Source organism: Emys orbicularis, chromosome 20 (assembly GCF_028017835.1).
Source record: "Emys orbicularis isolate rEmyOrb1 chromosome 20, rEmyOrb1.hap1, whole genome shotgun sequence".
NCBI classification, from domain to species: Eukaryota; Metazoa; Chordata; order Testudines; family Emydidae; genus Emys; species Emys orbicularis.
In genome coordinates this window covers 24715463-24741501 of record NC_088702.1, presented here as the reverse complement: position 1 = coordinate 24741501, position 26039 = coordinate 24715463, and the positions used below count along the sequence as shown (strand labels likewise).

The following is a 26039-nucleotide window of genomic DNA, read 5'->3' as shown; positions in this document are numbered from 1 at the left end:
CCGTGTGACAGTGTACCCCATAAGGCTTTATGGGGAGGGGGTGCTTATAAATGTATGTATGACATAACTGAAATATGTTTTGTGCTGCCTGTGCCATGTAACATATCTCCGTAAAGGTTATGGTCTACTATATCTATTCATCCTATTTGTACATATATATCATTTTCTACTTGAGGAAGAATATGGGCTGTATGCTTGCTTGGTTTCTAAGTAAGCTTTGTGAGGCATTTGGTCAGCTTCTTTAGGAAGGAATTCGCCAGGTTAAGTACCTGATCAGGAAACACTTGGGGAACAATGCATCTTGGAATGCTCCAATCCACATGAGAAGTCTTCCTGGAGACATGCAAGATATCATGTGGACAATGGCGTCGGCCTGTAAAGACTGAGTCATGCAGGGGCATGTGACTTGCCCAGGTGACTCCAGAACTCCATCTTGGAGCTGGACTTTGCATAGGAGGGAGGAGGGGGGTCTCCACCCACAAGAGTCTATTTAAACCTGTGGGAGACCCCTCCATTTTGTCTTCAGCTGGCTAAAGAAGGAGCCTCTCCACACACCCCCAGGATATTTGAAGGAGACTGAAACAAAGGACAGTGACTACAGGGGGTGTGAGTGATTGCTGGACCCAGGCTAAAAGGAGATTAGCCTGTAAAAAGGAGCATTCTGGAACTGGTGAGGAACTTATCTGTATTTAGTTTGATTAGACATAGATTTGCGCATTTTATTTTATTTTACTTGGTGACTTACTTTGTTCTGTCTGTTACTACTTGGAACCACTTAAATCCTACTGTCTGTACTTAATAAAATCACTTTTTATTTAGTAATTTACTCAGAGTATGTATTAATACCTGGGGGAGCAAACAACTGTGCATATCTCTCTATCAGTGTTATAGAGGGCGAACAATTTATGAGTTTGCCCTGCATAAGCTTTATGCAGGGTAAAACAGATTTATTTGGGTTTAGACCCCACTGGGAGTTGGGCATCTGAGTGCTAAAGACAAGCACACTACTGTGAGCTGTTTTCAGGTAAACTTGCAGCTTTGGGACAAGTGATTCAGACCCTGGGTCTGTGTTAGAGCAGACTGGAATGTCTGGCTCAGCAAGACAGGGTGCTGGAGTCCTGAGCTGGCAGGGAAAGCAGGAGCAGAGGTAGTCTTTGCACATCAGGTGGCAGCTCCCAAGGGGGTTTCTGTGATCCAACCCGTCACACCCCGAACCCCAACATTCCAACCCCCTGCCACAGCCCAGAGCCCCTCCTGCTCCCCAAACTCATTTCTTGCCCCACCCCAGAGCTCACACCCCCAGCCAGAGCCCTCAATTCCCCCGCAACATCCCAACCCCCTGCCATAGCACTGATCCCCCTCCTGCCCTCAGTCCCAGCCTGGAGCCCCCTCCTGCACCCCAAATCCCTCCTCTCCAGGCCCACATCGAGCCCACATCCCCAGCCAGAGCCCTCATTCCTGCACCCTGAACCCCTGACCCAGCCTGGATCCCCCTCCCACACCCTGAACCCCTCATCCCTGGCCCCAGCCCAGAGCCCACACCCCCAGCCCAGAGCCCATACCTCCTCCCACACCTCAACTCCCTGCCTCAGCCCAGAGCCCCCTCCCATACTCCAAACTCCTTGGCTCCACGCCCCCCCAGCCCAGAGCCCCCTCCTGCACCCCAAACCCCTCATCCCTGGCCCCACCCCAGAGCTCACACCCCCAGACAGAGCCCTCAATTCCCCCCCCCACAATCCCAACCCCCTGCCACAGCACTGATCCCCCTCCTGCCCTCAGTCCCAGCCTGGATCCCTCTCCTGCACCCCAAACCCCTCATCCCTGGCCCCCACCCCAGAGGCCACACCCCCAGCTGGAGCCCTCACCCCCTCTTGCATCCCAACCTATTGCCTCAGCCTGGAGCCTCCTCCCACACTGTGAACTCCTCATTTCTGGCCCCACCCCACAGCCTGCCCCCCCAGATGGAGTCCTCACCCCCTCCCGCCCCACAGCCAGCCCGGTGAAAATGAGCAAGTGAGTGAGGATGGAGAGAGTGAGCAGCAGATGGGGCCTCAGAAGGGGGCATGGGTGGGGCAAGGGTGTGCGATTTTGTGCGCGTAGAAAGTTGGCAACCCTAGCAGTAACTTGTCCTGGTCACAGGGTGAGTTATAGCAGGACAACTAGAGAGAGAACCCTGGAGTCCTGACACCCTCTACTCCGCCAGCCCTGCTCTCCCTCCAGAGCCAGAGAGAGAACCCAGGAGTTCTAGCTCACAGCACATGCCCCATCCCTGACTCTCACTAGACCTCACCTTCCTTCCAGAGCCGGGGACAGAACCCAGGAGTCCCAATTCTCTAAGGGAATTACTCCCTTTTGGGATTGACTCTATAAAGGTTGCTGAGTGTAATGGCTGGGAATTCCCAGACATGCGAGAACTTGTGGTTTGGTATCAGGAACCTCTCTCTCGCACACTCACACAAATGGGAGGGAAAGTCTGGGAGTTCTGTGTTTTCAGAGGGTGGTTGGGCCATGCTTGCCCCATGCAGTGTGTGGGTGATTGCCCCTGTGCTCAGTAATGAGTCTCCCCAATTTTAGAGATGGGCAGAGCCAGCCCTAGCCCAAACAGTGCCCCAGGCACGAAGTGTTTTCGGTGCCCCTCCCCCATTTGTTAAACTTTTGAATACTTTATTTTTTTATTGCATTTGTAACTCCTTTCACAACTATGATGCACAATTTGCATGCATAATTTATCCCTGTCATTTCCCCCTTTTGTTGCCAACATCAAAAACAGCACCCTGAACCCAACATCCCCCCCCCCCCCAAGCCCAGTAACCAAGGAGGTTGCCTGGGTCACCGGCCCCTAAATCCAGCCCTAGAGCTGGCCCTGAGTCAGGGAGGTAGCGGAGATTTGGTTGTCCTGATCTTGTTGTTTGCACTTTTGATAAATGCAAAGTAATACACGTTGGAAAACATAATCCCAACTATACATACAAAATGGTGGAGTCTAAATTAGCTGTTACCACTCAAGAAAGATCTTGGAGTCATTGTGGATAGTTCTCAGAAAATATCCACTCAGTGTGCAGCAGCATCTGAAAAGCTTAACAGAATGTTAGGAACCATTAGGAAAGGGATAGATCAGGGAACGGCAACTTTTGGCACACAGCCTGTCAGGGAAATCCACTGGCGAGCCGGGATGGTTTGTTTACCTACAGTGTCCACAGGTTTGGCCGACTGCAGCTCCCACTGTCCGCGGTTCACCGTTTCAGGCCAATGGGGGCTGCGGGAAGCAGCGCAGGACAAGGGATGTGCTGGCTGCCCCTTCCTGCAGCCCCCATTGGCCTGGAATGGTGAACCATGGCCAGTGGGAGCTGCAGTCGGCCAAACCTGTGAACGCTGTAGGTAGACAAGCCATCCCGGCCTGCCAGAGGATTTCCCTGACAGGCCGTGTGCCAAAGGTTGCCGATCTCTGAGATAGATAATAAGATATAAAATGTCCTAATGCCACTATTTAAATCCATGATACGCCCACACCTTGAATACTGCATGCAGTTCTGGTCACCCCATCTCAAAAAAAGATTAGAATTGGAAGAGATACAGAGAAGGGCAACAAAATTGAGAAAAGGTATGGAACAGGTTCCATATGAGAGATTAAAAAGACAGGGACTTTTCAGCTTGGAAAAGAGATGACTCATGGGGGAATATGATAGATAAATGGTGTGGAGAAAGCAAATAAGGAGGTGTTGTTTACTCCACATAACACAAGAAACAGGAGTCACTCAATGAAATTAATAGGCAGCAAGTTTAAAACAAGCAAAAGGAAGTACTTCTTCACACAATGCACAGTCAACCAGTGGAACTTGTTGCCAGATGATGTTGTGCAGGCCAAAAGTATAACTGGGTTCAAAAAAAGAATTAGATAAGCTCCTGGAGGATAGGTCCATCAATGGCTATTAACAGAGATGGTCAGGGATGCAACTCCATGCTCTGGGTGTCCCTAGCCTTTGATTGCCGGAAGCTGGGATTGAACGACATGGGATGGATCACTTGATTGCCTGTTCTGTTTGTTCCCTCTGAAGCACCTGGCACTGGCCACTGTCAGAAGACAGGATACTGGGCCAGATGGACCATTGGTCTGACCCATTATGGTCATGACTAGGTAGATATTGTTGTAACCACTATTATATATTTTCAACAAATCTTGTAGAAAATGGGGCATGTAAGATGTCTAGGAAAAGGTTAGGATTATGCTATCTGTATACATGTATCTTTTTGTATTTGAAGTTATGAGTATTTGCTCTATACCTGTATTTCAAATGTTTGCTCCTGGGGTAACTAACAAGGTAGTTAGCCAGCACATCTTTGAGGGACTATTCAAATTGAGTGGCCCATCAAAAGGGCACTTAACTCATAATGGACCATGGGAGATGCCCATCGACACGGAGTGTCTGTGTAGCAAAGCGAAGACTCACCGGTGCAGTGCCTCCTGCTGGTCATCCAGGGAATTAGCTCTTTTCCAGCCCCAGAGCACCCTCTGCAGGCCAGTGTCTCACCTGCTTCAAGCCCCATATCCCTCCCAGACCCCAGTACCCTTTTCCTCAGGGCTCTGCCCCAGCAGTACCCCCACACCCTGGGTCTCCCCTCCCAGGGGAACCCCCAACCCTCTAAACCCACCTTGTCTCAGTGGCTACTGCCAGTCATCATCCAACCCCCACTCCCTGGGGCAGACGACAGTCTGTAAAGGCCACTCATCATGGGCAAGGGGGTCAGACCAGCTGCCTCTGCCTAAGCCTGGGCTGCACCTCTGCAACCCCTGTGCCAGCTTTGGCCTTTAGCAAGGCCCACAACCCAGGGATTTACCAGGCTGGAGCTCCACGGTGCCTCCTGCCTTTCCCCAGACCTGCTCCAGTCCCTGTATCCTGAGCTCCCAGGTAACAGGTCCTTCTCTCTCCAGAGCAAAAGAAAGACTGTCTGACCCAGCTCCTCCCTGAGCCCTTATAACAGGGCCAGGTGTGGCCTGATTGGAGCATGGCCCCAGCTGAGGCTGCTTCCCCAATCAGCCTGGCCTTTTCTCTAGGACCGGGTAGCTGCCCCAATGCAGGCTGGCCTGTAAACATGCTGTCTGGAGTATAGGTAATGGCTTCCTGCAATGACTGAGCAAAACTGGGCATGAACATGTGACTTGTCCATGTGAGTTCAAAACACTATCTGGTCACCTGTGATTCTCTACTAGCAATGCTGAGGTTTTTGTTTCAAACAATGGGTTTCCCTCCACATGGCAGAGGATATAAATGGCCCTGGAAACCCCTCCATTTTGCCTCTATCCTGCTCCAGCCTCTGGACTATGAATTTATACTAATAGGAGCATTCTAACCAATGGACTGAGGACCTTCCAATGATTTGGAAGCAGCCAGAGACTTGACTTAAGCCAGCAGTTTATTTCATCACTGCTACAAGCCCGAACCAAGAACTTCGCAATTACTGTATGTAGTTGATTCCTTTAACCAATTTTTACTCTCACCTTTCTTTCTTTCATTTTATGAATGAACCTTTAGATTTTAGATACTAAAGGATTGGCATCAGTGTGATTTTTGGGGTAAGAGCTAAGTTATATATTGACCTGTGTGTGTGACTGGTCCTTTGGGATCAGAGGAACCTTTATTTCAGGGGTAGGCAACCTATGGCACGCGTGCCGAAGGCGGCACACGAGCTGATTTTCAGTGGCACTCACACTGCCCGGGTCCTGGCCACCGGTCCGGGGGGCTCTGCATTTTAATTTAATTTTAAATAAAGCTTCTTAAACATTTTAAAAACCTTATTTACTTTACATACAACAATAGTTTAGTTATATATTATAGACTTATAGAAAGAGACCTTCTACAAACATTAAAATGTATTACTGGCACGCAAAACCTTAATTTAGAGTGAATAAATGAAGACTCGGCACACCACTTCTGAAAGGTTGCCGACCCCTGCTTTATTTAATGAGTCTGGTTGTAAAGAACCACTCACCTTTAAATCCTGTGTTTTCAGTGGTAATACAAGGACTGGGATGCCCAAGGAAACTGCTTTTATGACTTGTTATTAGCCAGTATGGTGAAACAGAAGTTTACTTTTGTTGCTGGTTTGGTATATCCTATGGGGGGGAATAGCCACCTGTCTTGGGGTGTATCTGCCCTATTTCTCAGCAGTCCATCCTGAATTTGGCATCCTCAGCTGTGACCCACTGAGGCACGGTCGCACCCATTATGGCCATTCTTATGTTGTTGTTGTGATGGGTAGCCTCCCACCTTCTGGGGTGCCACCTGATATACTGGGGTACAACTGAGCCCGCCTGTTCCACTAACCTGGGCTCCCTCACCCTGTCCTGCTGAGCCAGGCCCTCAAGCCTCCTCCAGCACACACAGGTAGGGACATGCCCAGCTACAGAAAGACACAGACACTGAGATCAGTTCTGCCTGGGAAGACTCCGCTCGGGGATTGCCCAGTACTCAAGTGCACACCCCCTCTGGAGTGTAAACCCAAAATAGTATTGTCCTGCACTGCACAGAGGCACCCCCACCCCACTATGGGCCATTCCTGTGTTTCCACAATCTGTCTTGAAAGCCTTAATACTCAGATGTTGGCTGGCGGAGAGGAACTTAACTTATGCCCAAATAAATTTGTTAGTCTCAAAGGTGCCACAAGGACTCCTCATTGTTTTTGCTGATACAGACTAACGCGGCTACCACTCTGAAACTTAACTCTCAGGGTAAATGTGTGCAGTGTCTAGGGGTGGGGTCGGTGCCTAGCACCCAGCACCCTTTTAAACCAGTGCCCTTTAATACAGAAGGTGCAAACATGTGGCGCTGGGTGAGTTACTGATGTGACTGCGTGGCACTGAGTGTGCAGCAGGATCTGTGTGGTCAGGCCCTGGTGACCCTGTGTGCGGTCGGATCTGACTGCAGGTTCGGGGATTGTTTGAAAAGCACTGAATAAAAAAGGGGCACAAAGAGGGCAGAACATTTCCCTATAGTGCAGGCATCGCTGGGAGAGATTCTCTGGCTTGTGCTGTTCCAGGGATCGGACTAGGTCTCTTCTGGCCAGGGCCGGCTCCAGGCACCAGCCCGCCAAGCTTGTGCTTGGGGCGGCACCTGGAGGGGGGCGGCGCGGCGCTCCGGCCGCCGGGGAGAGCGGGGCCACGGCCAGGCTCGCCGCCCTCCCCCCGGCGCTCTGGCTGCCCTCCCCCCCGGCGCCCTCCCCCCGGCCGCCGTGGGGAGAGCGGAGCCCCCGCCGGGGCTCGCCGCCCTGCCCCCGGCGCTCTGGCCGCCAGGGGGAGAGCGGAGTCCCGGCCGGGGCTCGCCGCCCTGCCCCCGGCGCTCTGGCCGCCAGGGGGAGAGCGGAGTCCCGGCCGGGGCTCGCCGCCCTCCTCCCAGGGCTCCGGCCGCCCTCCCCCCCAGCGCCCTCCCCCCGGCCGCCCTCAGATGTTGGCTGGCGGGCTCCAGGGCTCCGGCCGCCCTCCCCCACCCCCCGCAGGGGGGGGGGGGCGGCCGGAGGCTTTTTGCCTGGGGCGGCAAAAAAGCCAGAGCCGGCCCTGCTTCTGGCCATAAAACCTAAAAATGGCTAGTTGCTATGACGCAGAGCACGACACAGACAAGAATAATGTGGTGACAGCTGGATTTATTGCCATCTCTTGCACCTCTTACCATCTTACAGTGGTATTGCACCTCCCAGCACTGAGATGGTCTCACCATGTGTATGGAATATGTGTTCTGTTTTGTGCCCAGGTCCTAGGTGATTCCCAGTGACCACTATAACCTTCCCCTCAGCTGGGTCCAGCAGAGTGAGGAGAGTCCATGTTCCCAAGTGGAAAGTGTTGTTCTGTCAGTTAGCGGCCATGGTGCTCTTGATCCAGGACAGCACAGAGCAGATCTTGGTGTAGATGCTAGGGTGATCCTTTTGGGCCCAGCCAAATCCCCAGGACATGATGCCCTGCAACTCCCCGTTGCAGACCAGAGGTCCACCAGCATCTCCCTGTGTGTGAGTGGAGGGAAAGCAATACCACCAAATTAATGGCCTGTTAAAGTCACTGAATCCCTCCAGTCCCTTATACTGCATGCATCACCCAGGGCCTGCATTGACAGATCCCTCCTGACCTCTGGTGTGTTAGCAGAAGGGCTAGAGTCGCTGTAAGACCCAGACAGGACCATGACTGTTAGCCTTCACCTGGCATGCATCCTTGCCTCCTTCCGGGTACCCAGCGCACATCATGGTGCTGGTGATCATCCCGGGGTAGGAGCGCTCACACACCTGGTCGCTCACAATGGGAACTTCGACACACTGCAGGTTCTTGGCGCTTAGCACTAAAAGGCAGAGAAGAATTGGTCTTACCAGGGATTCTCCTCCTTCCCACACCACGCTGGTATATTCCTTCAGGGGGAGTGACGGTAAGTCATTGAGTTATATCACTATCCTGAATGGTTTCAGAGTAGTAGCCGTGTTAGTCTGTATTCTCAAAAAGAACAGGAGTACTTGTGGCACCTTGGAGACACATTTATTGTAGCAAAAAGAACAGGAGTACTTGTGGCACCTTAGAGACTAACAAATTTATTAGAGCATAAGCTTTCGTGGGCTACAACCCACTTCTTCAGATGCATCCGAAGAAGTGGGTTTTAGCCCACGAAAGCTTATGCTCTAATAAATTTGTTAGTCTCTAAGGTGCCACAAGTACTCCTGTTCTTTTTGCGGATACAGACTAACACGGCTGCTACTCTGAAACCATTTATTGTAGCATAAGCTTTCGTGGGCTACAGCTCACTTCATCAGATGCACGCAGTGGAAAATACAGAAGGAAGATACACACACACACACACACACACACACACACACACACACACACACACACACACACACACACACACACACACACATGAAACAATGGGTGTTACCATACACATTATAAGGAGAGTGATCAGTTAAGGTGAGCTGTTGTCAGCAGGGGGGGCGGGGGGAAACTGTTTGTAGTAGTAATGAAAATGGCCCATTTCCAGCACTTGACAAGGAGATATAAGGAACTGTAGGGGGGCGTGGGAAAGATAAGCATGGGGAAATAGTTTTACTTTGGGAGTGGATGGGCCATTACACAAAGTAAAACTATTTCCCCATGCTTATCTCCCCCCCCCCCCCCACCATCCCCAGTTCCTTGTATCTCCTTGTCAAATGCTGGAAATGGGCCACTTTCATTACCACTACAAACAGTTTTGTTTTTTTTTCTCTCCAGCTGACAACAGCTCACCTTAACTGATCACTCTCCTTATAGTGTGTATGGTAACACCCATTGTTTCATGTTCCCTGTGTGTGTGTGTATGTATGTATGTATGATATATTCCTTCTGTATTTTCCACTACATGCATCCGATGAAGTTGTATGTAGCTTATGCTACAATAAATTTGTTAGTCTCTAAGGTGCCACAAGTACTCCTGTTCTTTTTACTATCCTGAATGTTGCACACGGTGGCAGCACGCTCTGAGTGAAGCACTTTAGATTCTGTCCCAGTTCTGGGAGGGGAATGTGCTCCTAAAGGGCTAGAGTAGGGAGTCAGGCTTGTATAAAATCCCTGTTTGCTGTCCCTATCCCTAGCCTCTGCCCAGCTGTGTCTGTGCTTGGACTGTGGGTCTTTGGGCAGGACAGGGACTGTCCCCTCCTGAACATCTGCACAGTGTGGGCTGTGTCATCCGCATATAATTATTAGACAGCTGAGTGTGATTAGCTGAGTAGCCTGGGACTCCTGAGACAGAGGGAACTCACAGCCATCGCTGAGGATGTTACCCCATCCTGACACCATGCAGAGAGACCCAACCTCTGGGCAGGCGGTCGGCAGGGGAACGGGTCGCACGTAGGCATCCAGCTGGATGCGGTGGGCCAGCTTGATGAGCATGATGTCGTGGTCCAGTGTCTGCTCGTCATAGCTGGGGTGCAACACAATGGTCTCGATGCGCATCAGGTGCTCGGTGTGTTCAAAGACCTGGATGTTGTGGTCTCCCAGGATCACCTGCATGGAGTCAGGGCTGGGAAACAAATGGTGGCTCAGAGCCCCTCTGGACATCCCCCACAAGCTCCCTAGCCCCAGCCTGCTCCCACCCTTCTGGGACTGCGATAACAACAGTGACAAGCACACACAGATGGTGAGTTCCTCACTTACTAGTACCAGCAGTGGGCAGCTGACACCACCCACTGGTCCGCGATGAGGGATCCGCCACAGAAATGGTACCCAATGTTCAGGGAAACCTGCCAGGGCTGTGAATGGGGGCTGCACTCGTATCCCCCAATTATCTTGTCTACTCCCTGTGGGGCAGCAGCTGTGGGGAGACAACGTTAGTGTGGTTATAGGGGTGAACTGGTAGCAAGGGGAGATGCATGCAGTCTAGCTGGGGAAGATCTGGACTCTCATTCCTGTCCCCTATCATCTGGCCTGGCCCAGGGTCTGATGGGCTGTCACTGAACTCAGTGGCTGCTGTGACCATGCTGAGTTTCCCCGGGGTACATTTTGTAAATGGGAGACTTTACCAAAACCTAAAACCAAGAGTGTTGCTTTAATGGGAACCAGGGTCCCAGTCCTGCAGTCGGATCCATACAAACTCAGATGGGCTGGTGCTTCCCATGTGGGTTAGACTGCGAGATCGGACAGCAGCTGTCACCTTAGTTTTTTGTTTGTTTGTTTGTTTTTTAATTTCCTTGCTGTGTTGGAAAACTAAAGACAAGAACCTTGGCTCATGCAAGTGGGAGCTAGAAAATGCAACTGCTGAGTTTTGTTCCACCTGCTCGAGACGAGCAAAATGCAGAAGGTGAATAAATCCCTGTGACGGAGTAGGGAGTATTAACCTGGTAATGTTGCATGGGAGTTTTACGTTTACTGTCTGCATTGATACTAGATGGTGATGGGAAATAAGGGTGTGATTTCACTGAGGGATGATGCCTGACGGCCAGCACGTAAAGCAGGCCTGCACAACATGCGGCCCGCGTGGGCTCACTGTGTGGCCCGCAGGGGGTGAGTAGGCAAGCAGCGGGTGAGGGAGGGGAGGCTGAGGAGGCGAGCAGGCAGGCAGTGGCAGGGGATGAGTAGGCGGGGGGGCAGGTGAGCCGGCGGCGGGGAGGAGGGGGAGTGAGGAGGCAAGCAGGCGGGCAGTGGCAGGGAGGAGTAGGGGGGCTGAGGAGGTGAGTAGGCGGGCCGTGGGGGGGGAGGTAGGTGAGTCGGTGGCGGGGGAGGAGGTGGCAGAGGAGGCGAGCAGGTGGGCAGTGGCAGGGGGTGAGTAGGTGAGCCGGGGGGTGGGGGGGCTGAGGAGGCGAGCGGGCGGGCAGTGGTGGTGGGGCAAGTGAGCCGGCGGCTGAGGAGGCGAGCGGGCAGGCAGTGGCGGGGGGCAGGTGAGCCGGCGGCGGGGGAGGGGAGCTGAGGAGGCGAGTGGTGAATCGGTGGCTGACCTGTTCTACTGATCTGGTCTGGCTCCCATCCCCTCTCCAAGGGTTGCAGCTGTTTGGAGGTGCTTGCCTTCCACGTCTTCCTCATTCACACCTCATTCATTCAACAGGGGAATTGATTACAAAGTGTGGGGAAGATCTTATTCTACTTCTAGCAAAAAGACAGTTTTCTTTTACCTTAATTATACTGATATAGAATTATTCTACTTAACGGCCAGGGGGCAAATTTGTCACGTACACACGGGGTCAGCTATAGGTTGTCTTAACTCAGGAAGTTCCTTCGAGAGGAAATGTAGCCAAACTCCAAACCTATAGACAATGGAACTCCCTGTGCCTGTATCCTATAGATAACTAACTACTTAGTTTGCAAAATAACAAGGGTGGGGGGGCAAGTAAATGAACAATAAGGGGTCATAAGAGGGGCAGATACATGTAGCTTGCTAATTACGTATGGTAATGATGGCAAATTTTGGCCAATCATAGAGCGATAGATTATCATAAGCAATTGCATATAATGCTTTGGTGTAAGTGTTTTCTTTGTTCTTGCTGACTTATGAGCTCGAACCCAATTGCAATTGAAATAAACGGATCGCCCCTCCCGGGGCTCCTTGCTTGGCTAGCTGTGTCCGTCTCTCCTTATTCCTCAGCTGGAACGGACAGAAATTTCTATGACAATACTATCTTAGGGGCCCGCTATAACATATTACCAAGGTTCAATACCGCTGTTTTGGTGGGGCGGCGCTAGGGAAGGAGGGTTTGTTTCCGCGGGGCGGGCAGCACTGGGGGGGGGTTGTTTTGGGGGGGCTGGGCGGCGCTGGGGGCGTGTTTCGGCAGCGCTGGAGCGCTGGGCGGGTTGTTTCCGCGGGGTGGGTGGTGCTGGGGGGGGGGGGTTGGCGGGGCCGGGGGGGTTCGGCCCTCAGCTGTTTTCTTTGGAGTAATATGGCCCTCGCCGCTTTACGAGTTGTGCAGGCCTGACGTAAAGGATGGTGGCTGCCCTGCATAACCTGAGCGCAGGGAGTTGGGGCCAGGTGGACAAAGGCTGAAGGAGGAGCCGGGGGGTGTGGCTGGGTGAGGGTGCTGGAGGGAGTTTCAGTTTGGAGCTGGCTGGGGAAATGGGGGGGAGGCCCAGAACCTGGGTCTGAGCTCGCCCCTCCCTGCGCCGCCCCCCCCCCCCCCAAGATGGACCTGACTGAGGGATCCTGTTTTCTGTACCTACAAGCTCTGTCTTGGAATGTGTTCCTGTCGTCTAATAAACCATCTGTTTTACTGGCTGGCTGAGAGTCACGGTGAATCTCAGGAAGGGAGGGGTCGGGGGCCAGGGCCCTGACTCCCCCCACACTCTGCAACAATTCCATAGGGTGAATAGAACCTGGGCTTTTGCACTAATCTGTGCTGTGATCAGTGACATGGAGGCATCTTATACATAAATTAATTTAATCTTGAAAATGACTCTCCAACATCATTTGCATAAAATTCTTAGGGAGATAAAGGGCCTGTGTCCTCAGTGTCTGTTGTTGGGAGCATTAACCTCTTGCAAGCCCTGACAAGGTGGTGCAGACTGAGCACATGCTTAAGTTTGGCTTGTGGGATTCATTTCATTGGCCCCTGATCCTGAAAAGACGTGTGTAAAACCTTATTCAGGTGAATCCTCCCATAGGGTTTGCACCTGTGAGTGAAGTTATGTACCCAGTTTGCTGGATAGGGACTTATTTCTGTAACAGTCACCAGTCAGATAGACACGACTCCATCCTATGCTGAAATGGGCCAACATGCTGTTCCCATTTATCGGTATGTCACTACTCCTGCTGGGCAGAGGCAGGACTCAGCACAGCACTTGGCCCTTCATCCATCACTAATGCATCACATTGATACAGTAATCCTCAGGCAAACCCAGAGGTTTCAGCTGCTCTGTCACTAATGCACTAGCTCCGGCAGAAATTACATTCGTTTCATTCTAACAGGCTTAGCTGGAGCCTGTTTAATTTCACTCTGATTTTGCAGCTATGTCCCGGCCCCTCGTCACTACCGAGCTCCACAAGCTAGCCTGGCTGCATACAACATAATTACCTGCCACCGCAAGCAACGCCATCACGAGCCACATTGTCATACTTCTCTCCAGGCTGTTGGACAGAAAAGAACAAGCCCCAGCCCTCAGGTATTTATAGGGGAGCTGTTATGGAAAGTTTATTACTAATCTGCAGCAGATGCAGCTTTCACATGAGCCACTGATGGCAATTAATAACGCCTTAAAATACAACTGACCTCTTTATTTCTGACTCTTCGCCAGACTGATTCTTCTAATACCAGACCCCTCAATATGCACCATAAGAGCAGTACAATGGCAGGCCTGTACTGCCATTAATAGCTGTCTTCAGGGAGTGGGATGGGACCTCAGTGGGGGGGGAACTCTCCTCTCCTAGTCAGTGCTGATACTAATGCCCCAGTTCAGTGCTAGGGGGTGGTGGGAGCTCAATAGGGAGGCACTCTCTCCTCATGGAGCTGACCCCATTCCCCCACCCAGAACTCAGGGGTGCTGTACTGCAGGGAGCAAGGTGGGTATGAGTCGGGGGCACACTCCCCTTGTAGCTAGAGCTGACCCCAGGACCCTGGCATGGCATATGGGGGCGCTGTGCTACGGGAGGTACCATTTTGGGGATGAGACATGTTGCACTAGTTTTGTGCTTGCTAAAGTCACTGCTCTAGGTCAGCGGTTCTCAAACTGTGGGTCAGGACCCCAAAGTGGGTTGTGATCCTATTTTAATGGGGTCGCCAGGGCTGGCTTAGACTTGCTTGGGCCAAAGCCCGAGCATCACCGCCCAGGGCAAGAGCCGAGGACCACAGGCTTCAGCCAGGGGTGGCAAGGCTCAGGTTACAGGCCCCCTCCCTGTATTCTCTAGAGGCTTTCCAATGGATTTCCTAATCATTTCTTCACATATCTTCCCAGGTATTGAAGTTAGACTGACCTGAGTTGGTCAGAGGCTGGGGGGGCTGCATCACTGGCTAAAAAAACAGCGGAGCAGCCTTTGCTCTGAGAGGCCTGGCTCACAGCTTAGCTCCAGATCAGCCCAGCTAAGGCCACCAGACTTTTCCACACATGCTATTGCACAAGGGCTCCCTCTGTTTACTGTGGTGGCCAGTTACTAACCCTGGTCCCTAAGTGTCTGCCAATAACCCGAGACCCTGGGCCTTGGCTACCATGGCCTGTGGCCCTGCCGAATCCTGGGGCTGACCCTTGAGTACTAAACTGGGGCCAATCGCTGTTGAGGGGAGGCTCACCAGGCTCTCCCCTGGGCGTGAGGGGCAGAGGTGCTGGATCTGCGGGTGCCTCACTGCGCGTGCCCTCCTGCTGCCCTAGCTCCATGACACCCATCAGCATCGCTGGGGGGTGAGGGCAGCAGGGTCAGCCTGTCGAGGCTGTTGCATGTGAGGTCTGCAGATGCTTGAGGGGTGTTTATTGAGGGATGTGGAGCTGCATCATGCTCTCTGGGTATTTCCTCATCCCTGTGCTTCCCCCACAATAGCTGGCTGCTCCCAGCCAGGCTGCCTCATTCCCATCTCCCTCTCACCCAGCAGGGGGAAGAACCCAGCCCCGCTGGGCTGCTCAGGCCGGTGTCCCCTAGGGTGACCAGATGTCCTGATTTTATAGGGACAGTCCCGATTTTGGGGTCTTTTTCTTATATAGGCTCCTATTACCCCCCCACCCACTGTCCTGATTTTTCACACTTGCTGTCTGGTCACCCTAGTGTCCCCTCCCCCAAATGCAGTGAGCACTGAGTCTGACTCTGAGGTCAGTGCATGAGAGCGCAGAGGGAAGTAACCCCTCAGCTGTTTCACCCCAGGATGAGGTCATGTGGCAGCTGGCTGGTTTCTCAGGGTTAATGAGGAGGTGCCAGGGGACTGCACCAAGGTAAGTATCTTCTGGGAGCTTCTCCGTGGAATAAACCCAACCTGCCCAGCCTCTCTGATGCCAGCCAATCTCCCTGACCCTCAGCATGCTCCACAGCCCTGCTACTGTCTTTGACCCCCCAGGGGATGGAGCCGGACAGAGGACTGGGGGGAAGCTGCAGTGGAGACAGGCTAAGAGGCAGAGAGCCTGGTGAGTGACTCAAGCAGGGTGTGGATGAGAAGTGAGTGGGGAGATGGGGAGGATTCTGTCTTATTGCAGAGGGAGAAGGTGGAATTCCCGTAGGGGGAGGGTCTGTGGGTTAGGGTTAGCATAACTAATGTGTTCAGGTTCAGATGCACCTGTGCAGCCACTCTGGCTCCCCTAGACTTGTTGGGCCATACTCCATGTGGACAAGAGAGAAATGCAGACTGGGAACTGCGATGTCCATGTGTTCAGAGGACGCCTTGCATGGCTGCAGAGCAATTTATTTTCAGGTGCTTTGCAGTAGGGCCGAGAAGCCCTAGCTTGGGGACAAGGCCCTGCTATGCCAGCCCCTGCTGTATGGTAACCAGGTAGTCCCTGCCCTGAGAGCTCACAATCTGCATGTGAATACTCATGGAGCACTCAGCCAGGAGCCGTAGCTGGGAGAAGGCCACCTTTCACAGCTGCTGCGGTTCTGTGGCATGGGACTTCACACCTCCACCAGGGAGGTTCCCCTCCTCCACACACCTCCCCTCTTGAATGCACCTGTCCCCAGTTGCCATCTGTGGTGACTGATATTTGTAAAGTATCAGAGGGGTAGCCGTGTTAGTCTGAATCTGTAAAAAGCAACAGAGGGTCCTGTGGCACCTTTAAGACTAACAGAAGTATTGGGAGCATAAGCTTTCGTGGGTAAGAACCTCACTTCTTGCATCTGAAGAAGTGAGGTTCTTACCCACGAAAGCTTATGCTCCCAATACTTCTGTTAGTCTTAAAGGTGCCACAGGACCCTCTGTTGATATTTGTAAAACGCTTTTACAACACTTCTCCTGCGAGGAAGAGCTGGTGACTCCTCAAGCAAGCTGGGGATAGAACCCAGGAGTCCTGGCAAAACCCAGGCAAAAGCCTTACTGAAGTGGATGAGATTCTCAGTGACTTGCACACTAGGGACATGCTCTATATTGCCAGCCTCCTAGGCTGTTCCCCATGAGTCCCAGCCCCCCACCCCACTCATCCCATACAACTTAGGAATCTGGGGCAAAAATCAGTACTTGGTCCTGCTAGTGTGAAGGCAGGGGGCTGGACTCGATGACCTTGGGGGGAGGGGTAGCTCAGTGGTTTGAGCATTGGCCTGCTAAACCCAGGGTTGTGAGTTCAATCCTTGAGGGGGGCCATTTAGGGATCGGGGGCAAAAATCTGTCTGGGGATTGGTCCTGCTTTGAGCAGGGGATTGGACTAGATACCTCCTGAAGTCCCTTCTAACCCTAATAGTCTATGATTTAATGCAGCAGGGGCATCTGCTGGAACTACAGCTATCTGCTGCCAATTCGCAGCTCAGACTTCCTGTGTGCCCTTGAGCAAGTCACTGAATCTCTCTGCAGCTCAATTCTCCAGCTATAGAATTGGGACCTGGCTTTGGCTGGGTGTGTCACTCACTGTGTCTGTGCAACACCCAGCCCAGCAGGGGCCTCCTGAGGCATCCACTTGCTACCATAATATTCATCTAATTATAACAATACCAGTGTGGGAGGCAAGCGCTGATTTGGGCTAAAAATGCCAAGAATTCAGCAGGATGTAGGAACTGAGTTTTATTGATGAATTGGGATTTCATAGCCACATTTGATGCTTCTCTCCTAAGCATCTTGTGTCTTCCCTACTGGGTTTCTTGGCATCACGGCAGCCCCCCTGTTTTACTGAGAAGGTTTCAATCACTTTTATCCAGGCAGCAGGCAAAGCGGGACAGGGGAGGTCTGAACGCAGCCTCTCTGCCAGGAGAAGTACTCTGCAGTTGCGCATGTCAGTTGTTGGCAATGACCTCCGCAATCCAGGACACGTAGTTACACACTGTGGTATAGACGCCAGGGTGGTTCTTCTGGGCACACCCGATGCCCCAGGACACCACTCCCGTCAATTCTCCATTATAGACCACTGGCCCACCGGAGTCTCCCTGCAGGGAACAAAGAGTTGTGCAGGTCCCTTCATGGCACTAGAACAGAGGTGGGCAAACTACGGCCCGTGGGCACATCAGGCCCGCGGGACAGTCCTGGCTGGCCCCTGAGCTCCCGGCCGGGGAGGCTACCCCCGGCCCCCTTCCCCGCTGTCCCCCTGCCACGCCGCTGCGCAGGCAGCGCTCTGGGCAGCGGGATTGCATGCCCCTGGAGAGCAGTGCGGCAGTGTGTCTGGCTCCCGCCGGGTAGCGCAGCTGCCAGACATGCTGCTCTGAGCAGCATGGTAAGGGGGCCGGGGCTGGGGTTGGATAAGGGGTGGAGGTGGTCAGGGGACGGGGATGGAGAACGGGGGGGGGGGGAGTTGGATAAGCGTGGGAGTCCCGGGGGGCCTGTCAGGGGATGGGGGTGTGGATAGAGGTCGGGGGGCAGTCAGGGGACTGGAAGCAGGGGGGTTGGATAAGGGGTGGGGTCCCAGGGGGCGGTTAGGGGACAAAGAGCAGGGGGGGTTGGCTGGGTTGGGGGCAGTCAGGGAGTGGGAAGTGGGAGGGGGTGGATGGGGGCAGGGGCCAAGCTGTTTGGGGAGGCACAGCCTTCCCTACACAGCCCTCCATACAGTTTTGCAACCTCAATGTGGCCCTCGGGCCAAAAATTTTGCCCACCCCTGCATTAGAATCTGGCAAGAGAACTATGCACAAGCGACTAGGAGTCACCGCTTAGGGCTGGATGTGGCTGTCAGTCAGCCGAGGTCCAGGTGATGTTGGTAACAGTGGGAAGACCTGCCCATCGCAGGCCCCCCATCCTTCTCCTTCACACATGCCCTCGCTAGGACATCCCAGCACCAGCCAAGTGCTAAGGTGGGAAGTGCCAGACCACATCACAGGAACCGACAGAGTCGAAGGAGACTGAATCAACTTGCCCGAGGCACAGGGGCCAGTGCACACCCCAGGGGCCGTGTACATTAGGGGGTTAGTCAGCGTTCTTTGGTGCCTAGGCCCTGGGCTAGAGCAGAATTTTAGGGCTTTGCCTAGAAACTGTAGGTCAGACATTACTGTTGGTGTGGATTTATTGTCTAGCAAGTGAGCGTGACCTCTCTCTGCAGAGCTGCAAGCTGGGGTAAGGTGTCCTCCTTGGAACGGACATAACCTCCTATGCATATTCATGCACATACATATCCCTGTGCACAGGGCCAATGAGATGGGGGGGGGGGGAAAGCCGGTACAAATTACCGGGGCTCGGCTTCCCCGGTCCCCACCCCCACCCCCACCCCCCCCGTCGGCCCTGTTTAGCCGGTCCGCCCTTGCTGGGGGGCCCGAAAATTTTTTTTCACCGGGGTCTGAACCCGCTCTCAGGCACTAGTAATACACACATGTATACTAGCACACAGACACCCCTGTGCACACACACTTAACACACACCACCTTCTTTAAACAGGAATGTGTACAAACCCCTTGACATACACACCTCTCTGCAGAAACCCGCCCATATGCCTCTGCACACATGAACACCCTATCACTCGCGTGCGCGCACACACACAGACACCTGGCTCCACTGAGAGGAAATATCCCAGAAACGTGCAAGTGCACCCTATAATGATGCCAATGACATCATGATCACCCAATCCTGACATCCCCAGGACACATGTCTAGAGCTCATGGTCCTTGTACTTGCAAAACCCAAGCATGGTGATTGCTTGCCATGTAGTGAGGAAACAGCATTCGCTTTGAACCCCAGGGCAGCTGAATGAAAGGCAACCTCCCCACACACCACAAACCTAACCAGCCGCTCCCTCCATACCTGACAAGAGTCCTTGCCTCCTTCTATGTAGCCAGCACAGAACATGTTCGTGGTGATGCGACCAGGGTAGGCAGCACGGCAGGCAGAGTCAGAGAGGATGGGCACATTCAGACACTGTAGGGCATCCGGGTACTGAACTGGGGAGGAGAGAGAATGGGGATAAATGGGGATCTAATGCCACAGACTATTCAATGGCAGGGAAGCACCCGTCAGATGGGGCCTGATTCCCCATCACCCATGCCGGTGTAAATCAGGAGTAACCTCATTGGAGTTGGTGTAAGTCAGGATTATTGCTGATGACCCCCTCCCCCTTGCAGATGCTCCCTGAGCTGAAGTTGTCTCCACTGTATCTTACCGTCAGATGTGAGGAGGTTCCCCCAGCCAGAGACCAGGCACTCCGTCCCTGGCACAGGGCAGCTGCTGGAGATGGAGATTGGCTGCACGTAGGCACCGAACCGGGCCGGCTGGGCTAGCTTCACCAGCATGATGTCATTATTCATGGTGCGTTGGCTGTACTGGGGGAACTGGATGGCTTTGGCCACTTGGATATGCTGCTCAGTGCCCTCGTCTGCACTGGTGTCATGCTCCCCGAGATGAGCCACCAGGGTCCTGGGCCTGCAGGGAACAGCCACCGAGTCATAGAAATGCAGGGACCTCGAGAAGTCATCACATCCAGCCTCCTGCACTGAGGCAAGACCAAGTAACCCTAAACCAGCCCTGATTTGTGTTTGTTCAGCCCGTTCTTCAACCTTCCATTGATGGGGACTCCACACCCTCCCTTGGAGCCTGTTCCGGTGCCTAACTACCCCGAGAGTTAGAAGGTTTTCATAATATCTAAGATAAATCTGCCTTGCTGCTGATTACACCCATTGCTGCTTGTCCTACCTCCAGTGGACAGGGAGAACTGATCCCTGGCTTCTTTATAACAGTTGTTTTAGCCTCTCCTCAGAAGTCAGGTTTTCTAAACCTTTGATCATTTTTGTTGCTGTCCTCTGGACTCTCTCCAGCTTGTCCACATCTTTGCTAAAGTGCGGCGCCCAGCTTTGGACCCACTACATCAGCTGAGGCCTCCCCGGTTCCAAGTCAAATGGCCCATGACCTCCTTTGTCTGACATGCAACACTCCTGCTAATACACCCTTGAATTATATTAGCCTTTTTGGCAACTGCATCACAGTGTTTCCCATGGTTCAGTTGCTTGGGACCATGGGAAGACTTAAGGCCCCCACATAACACCCACAAGGCCTGGGTCCCACTGAAGACTTTCTTCCTACCCAAAGGGGCCTGTGCCTTGTGCTAGGACAGGGATGAATCCTCCCAAACTGCACCCGTCTACTCACGTTTTGTAGCAATGAGCTGCTGAGACGATCCACCACTCATTGATGAGTGACCCCCCGCACCAGCGTTCGTCTGAGCCATATGTGAAATAGACCTGCCAGGGCTGGGAGTGGGGCGAGCACTCATATCCACCTATTATCTTATCATCATCCTCCAGCTGTGAGGCTGCTGCAAGGCAAACGGGATGGATGGGGATTAGCCTGGGGGAGTTAGAACAAGGAGAAAGGAGAGGTCAGTGCGGAGAGCAGTTACCTGTGGCGCTCAGCAGAAGAGCGAACAAGACGATCTCCATGGTGCCAGGCTGAGCTGGGCACAAGAATGGGGTGGGTTTATACAAGATGAACTGTCCACATGATCCAACAGCTGTCAGTGATTAGGGACTGAATTTAGAAACAAAACCACATCTGTCTCCCCAGGTAAATAACTGTCTGCTCCACCTGCTGCGTTCCCTTGGGGAGGGGTTTGCTGCAGAGGAGGGAACTGGGGCTAAAAATAGTTCAGGGCACGGCCTGCTTCCTATGCCATTTGGGTGAAATTCGCCCAGTGCAACTCAACCTTTAACATGGGCTGGAAGTGATAAATAGGCATTGGGCATGTCAAATCCACAGCCCAAGGCTTGGCAGCCCACGTAAGGCCTCCGAATAGGGGGCTTCCATGGGAATGAATGGTGAGGAAATGCAGGGCTTTTTTATTAATGTGCTGGACTGGGACTCAGTGCTCCTCGGTAGAGCTGGTCAGGAATTTTCCAATTCAACTTTTGTTGTTGGAAAATGCCAATTGATCAAAACAGAAACTGTTTGTGAAACAGTGTCGGGTTTGATGGAACACTCACTGTGACGGGTTCAATCACAGAGAACCCCTTGGGACTGTCACCTGATGTGCTGAAACTACCTCTGAGCCCGTCTTCCCTGCCAGCTTGGAACTCCAGAACCCTGCCTTGTTGAGCCGGACACGCTAGCCTGCTGCAACACAGACCCAGGGTCTGAACCACGTCCCCAAAGCTGCAGACTTAACTGAAAACAGTTCAGCAAGTACACCTGTCTCCAGCACCCAGACACCCAGTTCCCAATGGGATCCAAACCCCAAACAAATCCATTTTACTCTTTATGACGCTTATACACGGTGGGTAAACTCATAAATTGTTCGCCCTCTATAACACTGATAGAGAGAGATGCACAGTTGTTTGCTCCCCCAGATATTAATCGCTTACTCTGGGTTAATTAATAAACAAAAGTGATTTTATTAAGTATAAAAAGTAGGATTTAAGTGGTTTCAAGTAATAACAGACAGAACAAAGTAAGTTACCAAGCAAAATAAAACAAAACCTGCAAGTCTAAGCCTAATACATTAAGAAACTGAATACAGGTAAATCTCACCCTCAGAGATGTGCCAATAAGTTTCTTTCACAGACTAGACTCCTTCCTAGTCTGAGCCCAATCCTTTCCCTGGTACAGTCCTTGATAGTTCCAGCTCAGATGGTAACTAGGGGATTTCTCATGACTGGCAGACCCCTTTGTTCTGTTCCAGCCCCTTTTATGGCTTTGGCACAAGGCAGGAATCTTTTGTCTCTCTGGGTCCCCACCCCTCCTTCTAAATGGAAAAGCACCAGGTTTAAGATGGATTCCAGTACCAGGTGACATAGTTACATGTCCCGTGAGACCCCTAGTCTCCATTCTTCCAGGGCTGGCTGGCACTTACTCCTGAAGGTTTATAAGTAAACAGAGCCATTTACAGTCACACTTTGACCTAAACCAAAAATTATTTCCGATTTTTGATTCACAGAAATGTTTAAAATTTTGACTTTTCATCCCAATCTGAGATGGGAGAGAAAATTTGAATGTTGAAAATTCTCCTGAGCTGGGTGGGAACCAGTTTTCTGCCCAGCCCCACTCCTGGGTTTGATCCTGGTTCTGCCACAGACTCACTGCGTGATCTCAGCTGAGTCACTGAATCTTTCTGAGCTTTGGTCCCCATCTTCTAAGAGGGACAGTGTTACCTGCTTCCCCCTGGGGGTGAGACTGAAGGCTAATCTACACTAGAAGCACTACAGTGGTGCAGCTGCACTGACAGGAGAGAGTTCTCCCGTCGGCATAATAAAATCACCTCCACAAGAGGCGGTAGCTATGTCATAACGCTGTCCACACCGGCGCTTAGGTCAGTGTAACTTATGTTGCTCGGGGGGTGGCTTATTCCCATCCCTGAGTGATATAAGTTATACTGATCTAACCTGTAGTGTAGAAAAGCCCTGAGAGATGATTGGGACCTTAGAAGGACCTAGCTATACAGGCCTGAAAGGTACATCTGCTCTGAGCTGCCTGCTGCACTGGGGTGACTTTCCTTGTGCTGAGCAGGCAACTGCAGATACAACTCTCCCTCTGCCCCTCTGTTGCTATAACCATGGGGTAGTTTATGTCCTAGTATGATTGTAACTCTGCATTTCTAGCAAGCCCACAATCTTGAATGGCCAGTGGTCATTGTTCACTCTCCTCAGACCCCAGGACTGAACCCCAACCCTGGTGCCGCCTGGCTCTGAGAGCACATTGGATGTGTAGTCGTTTTCTTTGCTCTGACAAGGGAAAGTAACTAACACCAGTAGGCAGAACAAGCTCTAATCAGTGTTTGATTTTCCAGTGAGTGACCCTGGTGGTGGTGGTATTATCGGGATTATTGGGCCACCTTCTCTTTCATTTAATTGTTAGCATATTAAACATTGTTAAATGCATCTCCAAAGGGCTGACCTGAACCACCCTCCTCCTACATGGGGAAAATAAACACCAATGGGACATGGGCACAAACCCACCCACTATGCAGAGAATTCACCATCTCTTGTAACTTACAGAGCAAAGTGTGTTTCTTTCTGCATCGGTATGGAATGAGGCTTGTAAATTGCCATTCAATGCAGAGTGCACTGCGCTCATGCAGCTACTCCTAGCCAAATGCTTTAATTTACAGGGCACTGTTGTTATTATTTTGTAGTGCAGAAGCACCTACAGATCCCACCTAGGTGGACAGCTCTTTGTGCTGGGTGCTGTACAAGTGCAATCAGTAAGGCACGGTCAAGGGGTGAGTGAGAGAGGGATCATGCCAGGGAGTGAATGTTTTAACGTTAGCTAAACAAACCCTTTCAATCCTATTGAAATGAAACATTTTACCCTTTACTTTCAACAGGGTCCTTTTCATGTTTCCAAATTGGAATATTTCAGAATACTTTGTTCCATGAAAAATGTAGATTTAGACTTTTTGTCCCAATTTGAGACAGAAATTCCTCTGCATACCCCAGGAGGCATCCCCGTTTGAGTCACAGACACAGAGTCACTGCCTCACTTCACAGTGCCATGTTTGTTCCAGTTACATACCTCCAGAAGCTGCGGGGGGCCCACAGACCCAGTGGCCAGTGCCAGCAGGCACCCAACAGTGTACACCAAAGTCTACAATTACAAATCCCTGGATACACCAGGCCATGGCTTATAAGTAGGAGCAAGGCAACTCCCAGGGTGGCAGTGTTGGGCAAAGTGCAGTGAATCCATAAAAGTAATTTAAACAACAGTAAGTGTTCAGAGCACAGGCGTCCATCATGTGCCATGTGAATCCCTGAATAACTTCAGGCCCATGGAGAAAGGGTCAGCACAGAGGATGCTGCATCTGCTAAGGACTTCATCAGCCTGCCATTTAAGCAACATGTAGATGAATGAGGCAGTTCATGCCTACACCCCCCTCTCCCCACACTATTCATGCATGCGGCACAGATATGGACTCACCCACATGCACGCCCTGCAGATATATCAGCCATATGTGCATTGTGTGTACATGTGTGCATGCACGCGCACACATGATGCTCCCTCATCTAAACACATTGGCACAGAGGCACACTAGGGAAAAGTGCAGAGCTGTTTGCATGCGAACCTTGCCCCATCGTCCAGCACAGGAGAGAGACTGAGAACACAACCCTTCTCCCCAAGGGATAGAGGGCTTGGACGGAGCGGGAGGCCTGGCAGTACTGTGCATTGGCACCTCTCCTGCACTGCATCTTGCTCTCCGACGCATCAGTGCCGCTCTGGCTGTTCCGCTTGTGCAGGAAACTGAAACCTGCATCAGTGATGGCCTGGGGCTGTGGCTGGGGTGGAGAGGTGCCCAAAATAAAGGCTGGATCACATCTGCTGGATTCTTGCTCACTGGTTGCAAAGTCCCCAGAAGTGCCTGCCTCCCTTTCCCCACACCTGAAGTCTCTGACCTGTAATTATCCTGGTGTGTTACAACCTAAATCTTCCTACCAGACCCATGTGTTACACCCTAAATCTTCCCCTCTGGTCTCCACATGTTGCAGTTTAAATCTCCCCCCACCCAGTCACCTGTGTTACACCCTAAAGTTTCCCTCCAGATATACTTGTGATTCACAGAGAGGAACATGAGTGACTAGAGAAGATGTAGGGTGCATTACCCTACGTTATATTTCTAGTCCCCTATGTTTCACCGCTGTTACCCCGACCAGTTGTTGCATCTGCATCTCACCATAAATCTTCCGAGTTACCTCCACTGTGCTAATCCTAATGCTTTGCCTGTAACAAACCATTTTGCCCTAAATCTCCCCCTTATCCCCAGAATTCAGCCTACATTTCCTCTTTAGTGACCTAAATAATTATCCTATTTATCACTTTGTGAGTCACCCAGAATCACCATCCCATTCACAAGGGGGACTTGCATACAAAAAAAGTGTTGGGGGAAGGGTCTGGGTGTTTATGTGTATGTATCGCTCTGTGTGGCTATTGAGATTGGGTGTGTATGTGTAAGACTGCATAGGGTGTGTATACAGGTGGGGGTGAGTGTTTGGCTATTTGTGGATGAGTTTTTATGGGCATGTATGTGGGGATGTCTGGCTCTTGGTGTGCAAGGCTTTGTGTGTGTGTATGTTTGTGTGTATAGCTCAATGTGCCTTTGCAGTTTTAGTGTGGATAAATCTCTGCATTAAGCATCTTCATATAACTTTCATGTGACTTTGTCATACAACTTTGTATCAGATCCTTATATAGAAAACTTTGTATTGAGCCTTGGTATAATGTTATAGCCCCTAAGGATAGTTAAAGTAGAAGAAAAATGTATTTTTGCTCGGAGTAGAACAAGCTCTTCCCCCCCTTTTAATCAATTGCCCCGTTGAATGAACGAGGTGTGCATGAGCAAGGCATGGAAGGCAAGCATCCCCAAACAGCTGCACCCCTTGGAGAGGGGATGGAAGCCAGACCCAAGGACAATAAAACGTGTCAAGTGGGCTCACTAAAGAAGAGCAGACATATTGATGGCCTCAGGGGGAGGGGAGGGGCGTTAGAAGCGAGCACCTTCTTTTGAAAACACCCTCTTTGAACAGCATTGGGACAACACCCAGAGAGAAGCAGCACAAAGGACCAATGGACACAGACATGGATTTTGAATCTGGTACAGATTTGCATGAGAG

At 51.8% G+C, this 26039-nt stretch overlaps 2 protein-coding genes across 3 annotated transcripts; both read right to left on the bottom strand.

The window, feature by feature from the left end:
* Positions 1 to 7839: 7839 nt before the first annotated feature.
* Positions 7840 to 13537, bottom strand: LOC135892435 (serine protease 1-like). The gene is made up of 5 exons (XM_065420217.1): positions 13498 to 13537; positions 10163 to 10313; positions 9750 to 10022; positions 8182 to 8311; positions 7840 to 7989 (listed from the first exon to the last, which is right to left on the bottom strand). Exons 1-5 carry the CDS (start codon positions 13535 to 13537, stop codon positions 7840 to 7842), a joined length of 744 nt encoding a protein of 247 aa, XP_065276289.1.
* Positions 13538 to 17312: 3775 nt separating this feature from the next.
* LOC135892434 (trypsin-like) lies at positions 17313 to 24490 on the bottom strand. 2 transcript variants are annotated; one of them, XM_065420215.1, is made up of 5 exons: positions 24454 to 24490; positions 20596 to 20761; positions 19613 to 19866; positions 19258 to 19394; positions 17313 to 17462 (listed from the first exon to the last, which is right to left on the bottom strand). In XM_065420215.1, the coding sequence occupies exons 1-5, from the start codon at positions 24488 to 24490 to the stop codon at positions 17313 to 17315; spliced, it is 744 nt and encodes a 247-aa protein (XP_065276287.1). The 2 variants fall into 2 exon arrangements, with proteins under 2 accessions (XP_065276287.1, XP_065276288.1); XM_065420216.1 differs by lacking the exon at positions 24454 to 24490 and adding an exon at positions 20846 to 20924 and having other exon boundaries at positions 19613 to 19872.
* Positions 24491 to 26039: the final 1549 nt, after the last annotated feature.

Excerpts from the sequence above, each read along its gene's own strand:
- LOC135892435 (XM_065420217.1), bottom strand. The coding sequence starts at position 13,537 with ATGACAATGTGGCTCGTGATGGCGTTGCTTGCGGTGGCAG. Across the intron at positions 10,023-10,162 it reads GTGTCAGCTGCCCACTGCTG|CCCTGACTCCATGCAGGTGA; the intron begins GTACTAGTAAGT and ends TTTGTTTCCCAG. Across the intron at positions 8,312-9,749 it reads GATGGCTGTGAGTTCCCTCT|CGCCAAGAACCTGCAGTGTG; the intron begins GTCTCAGGAGTC and ends TTTAGTGCTAAG.
- LOC135892434 (XM_065420216.1), bottom strand. The coding sequence starts at position 20,885 with ATGGAGATCGTCTTGTTCGCTCTTCTGCTGAGCGCCACAG. Across the intron at positions 19,395-19,612 it reads GAACCTCCTCACATCTGACG|TTCAGTACCCGGATGCCCTA; the intron begins GTAAGATACAGT and ends TCTCCTCCCCAG. Across the intron at positions 17,463-19,257 it reads GAGGCAAGGACTCTTGTCAG|GGAGACTCCGGTGGGCCAGT; the intron begins GTATGGAGGGAG and ends TGTTCCCTGCAG.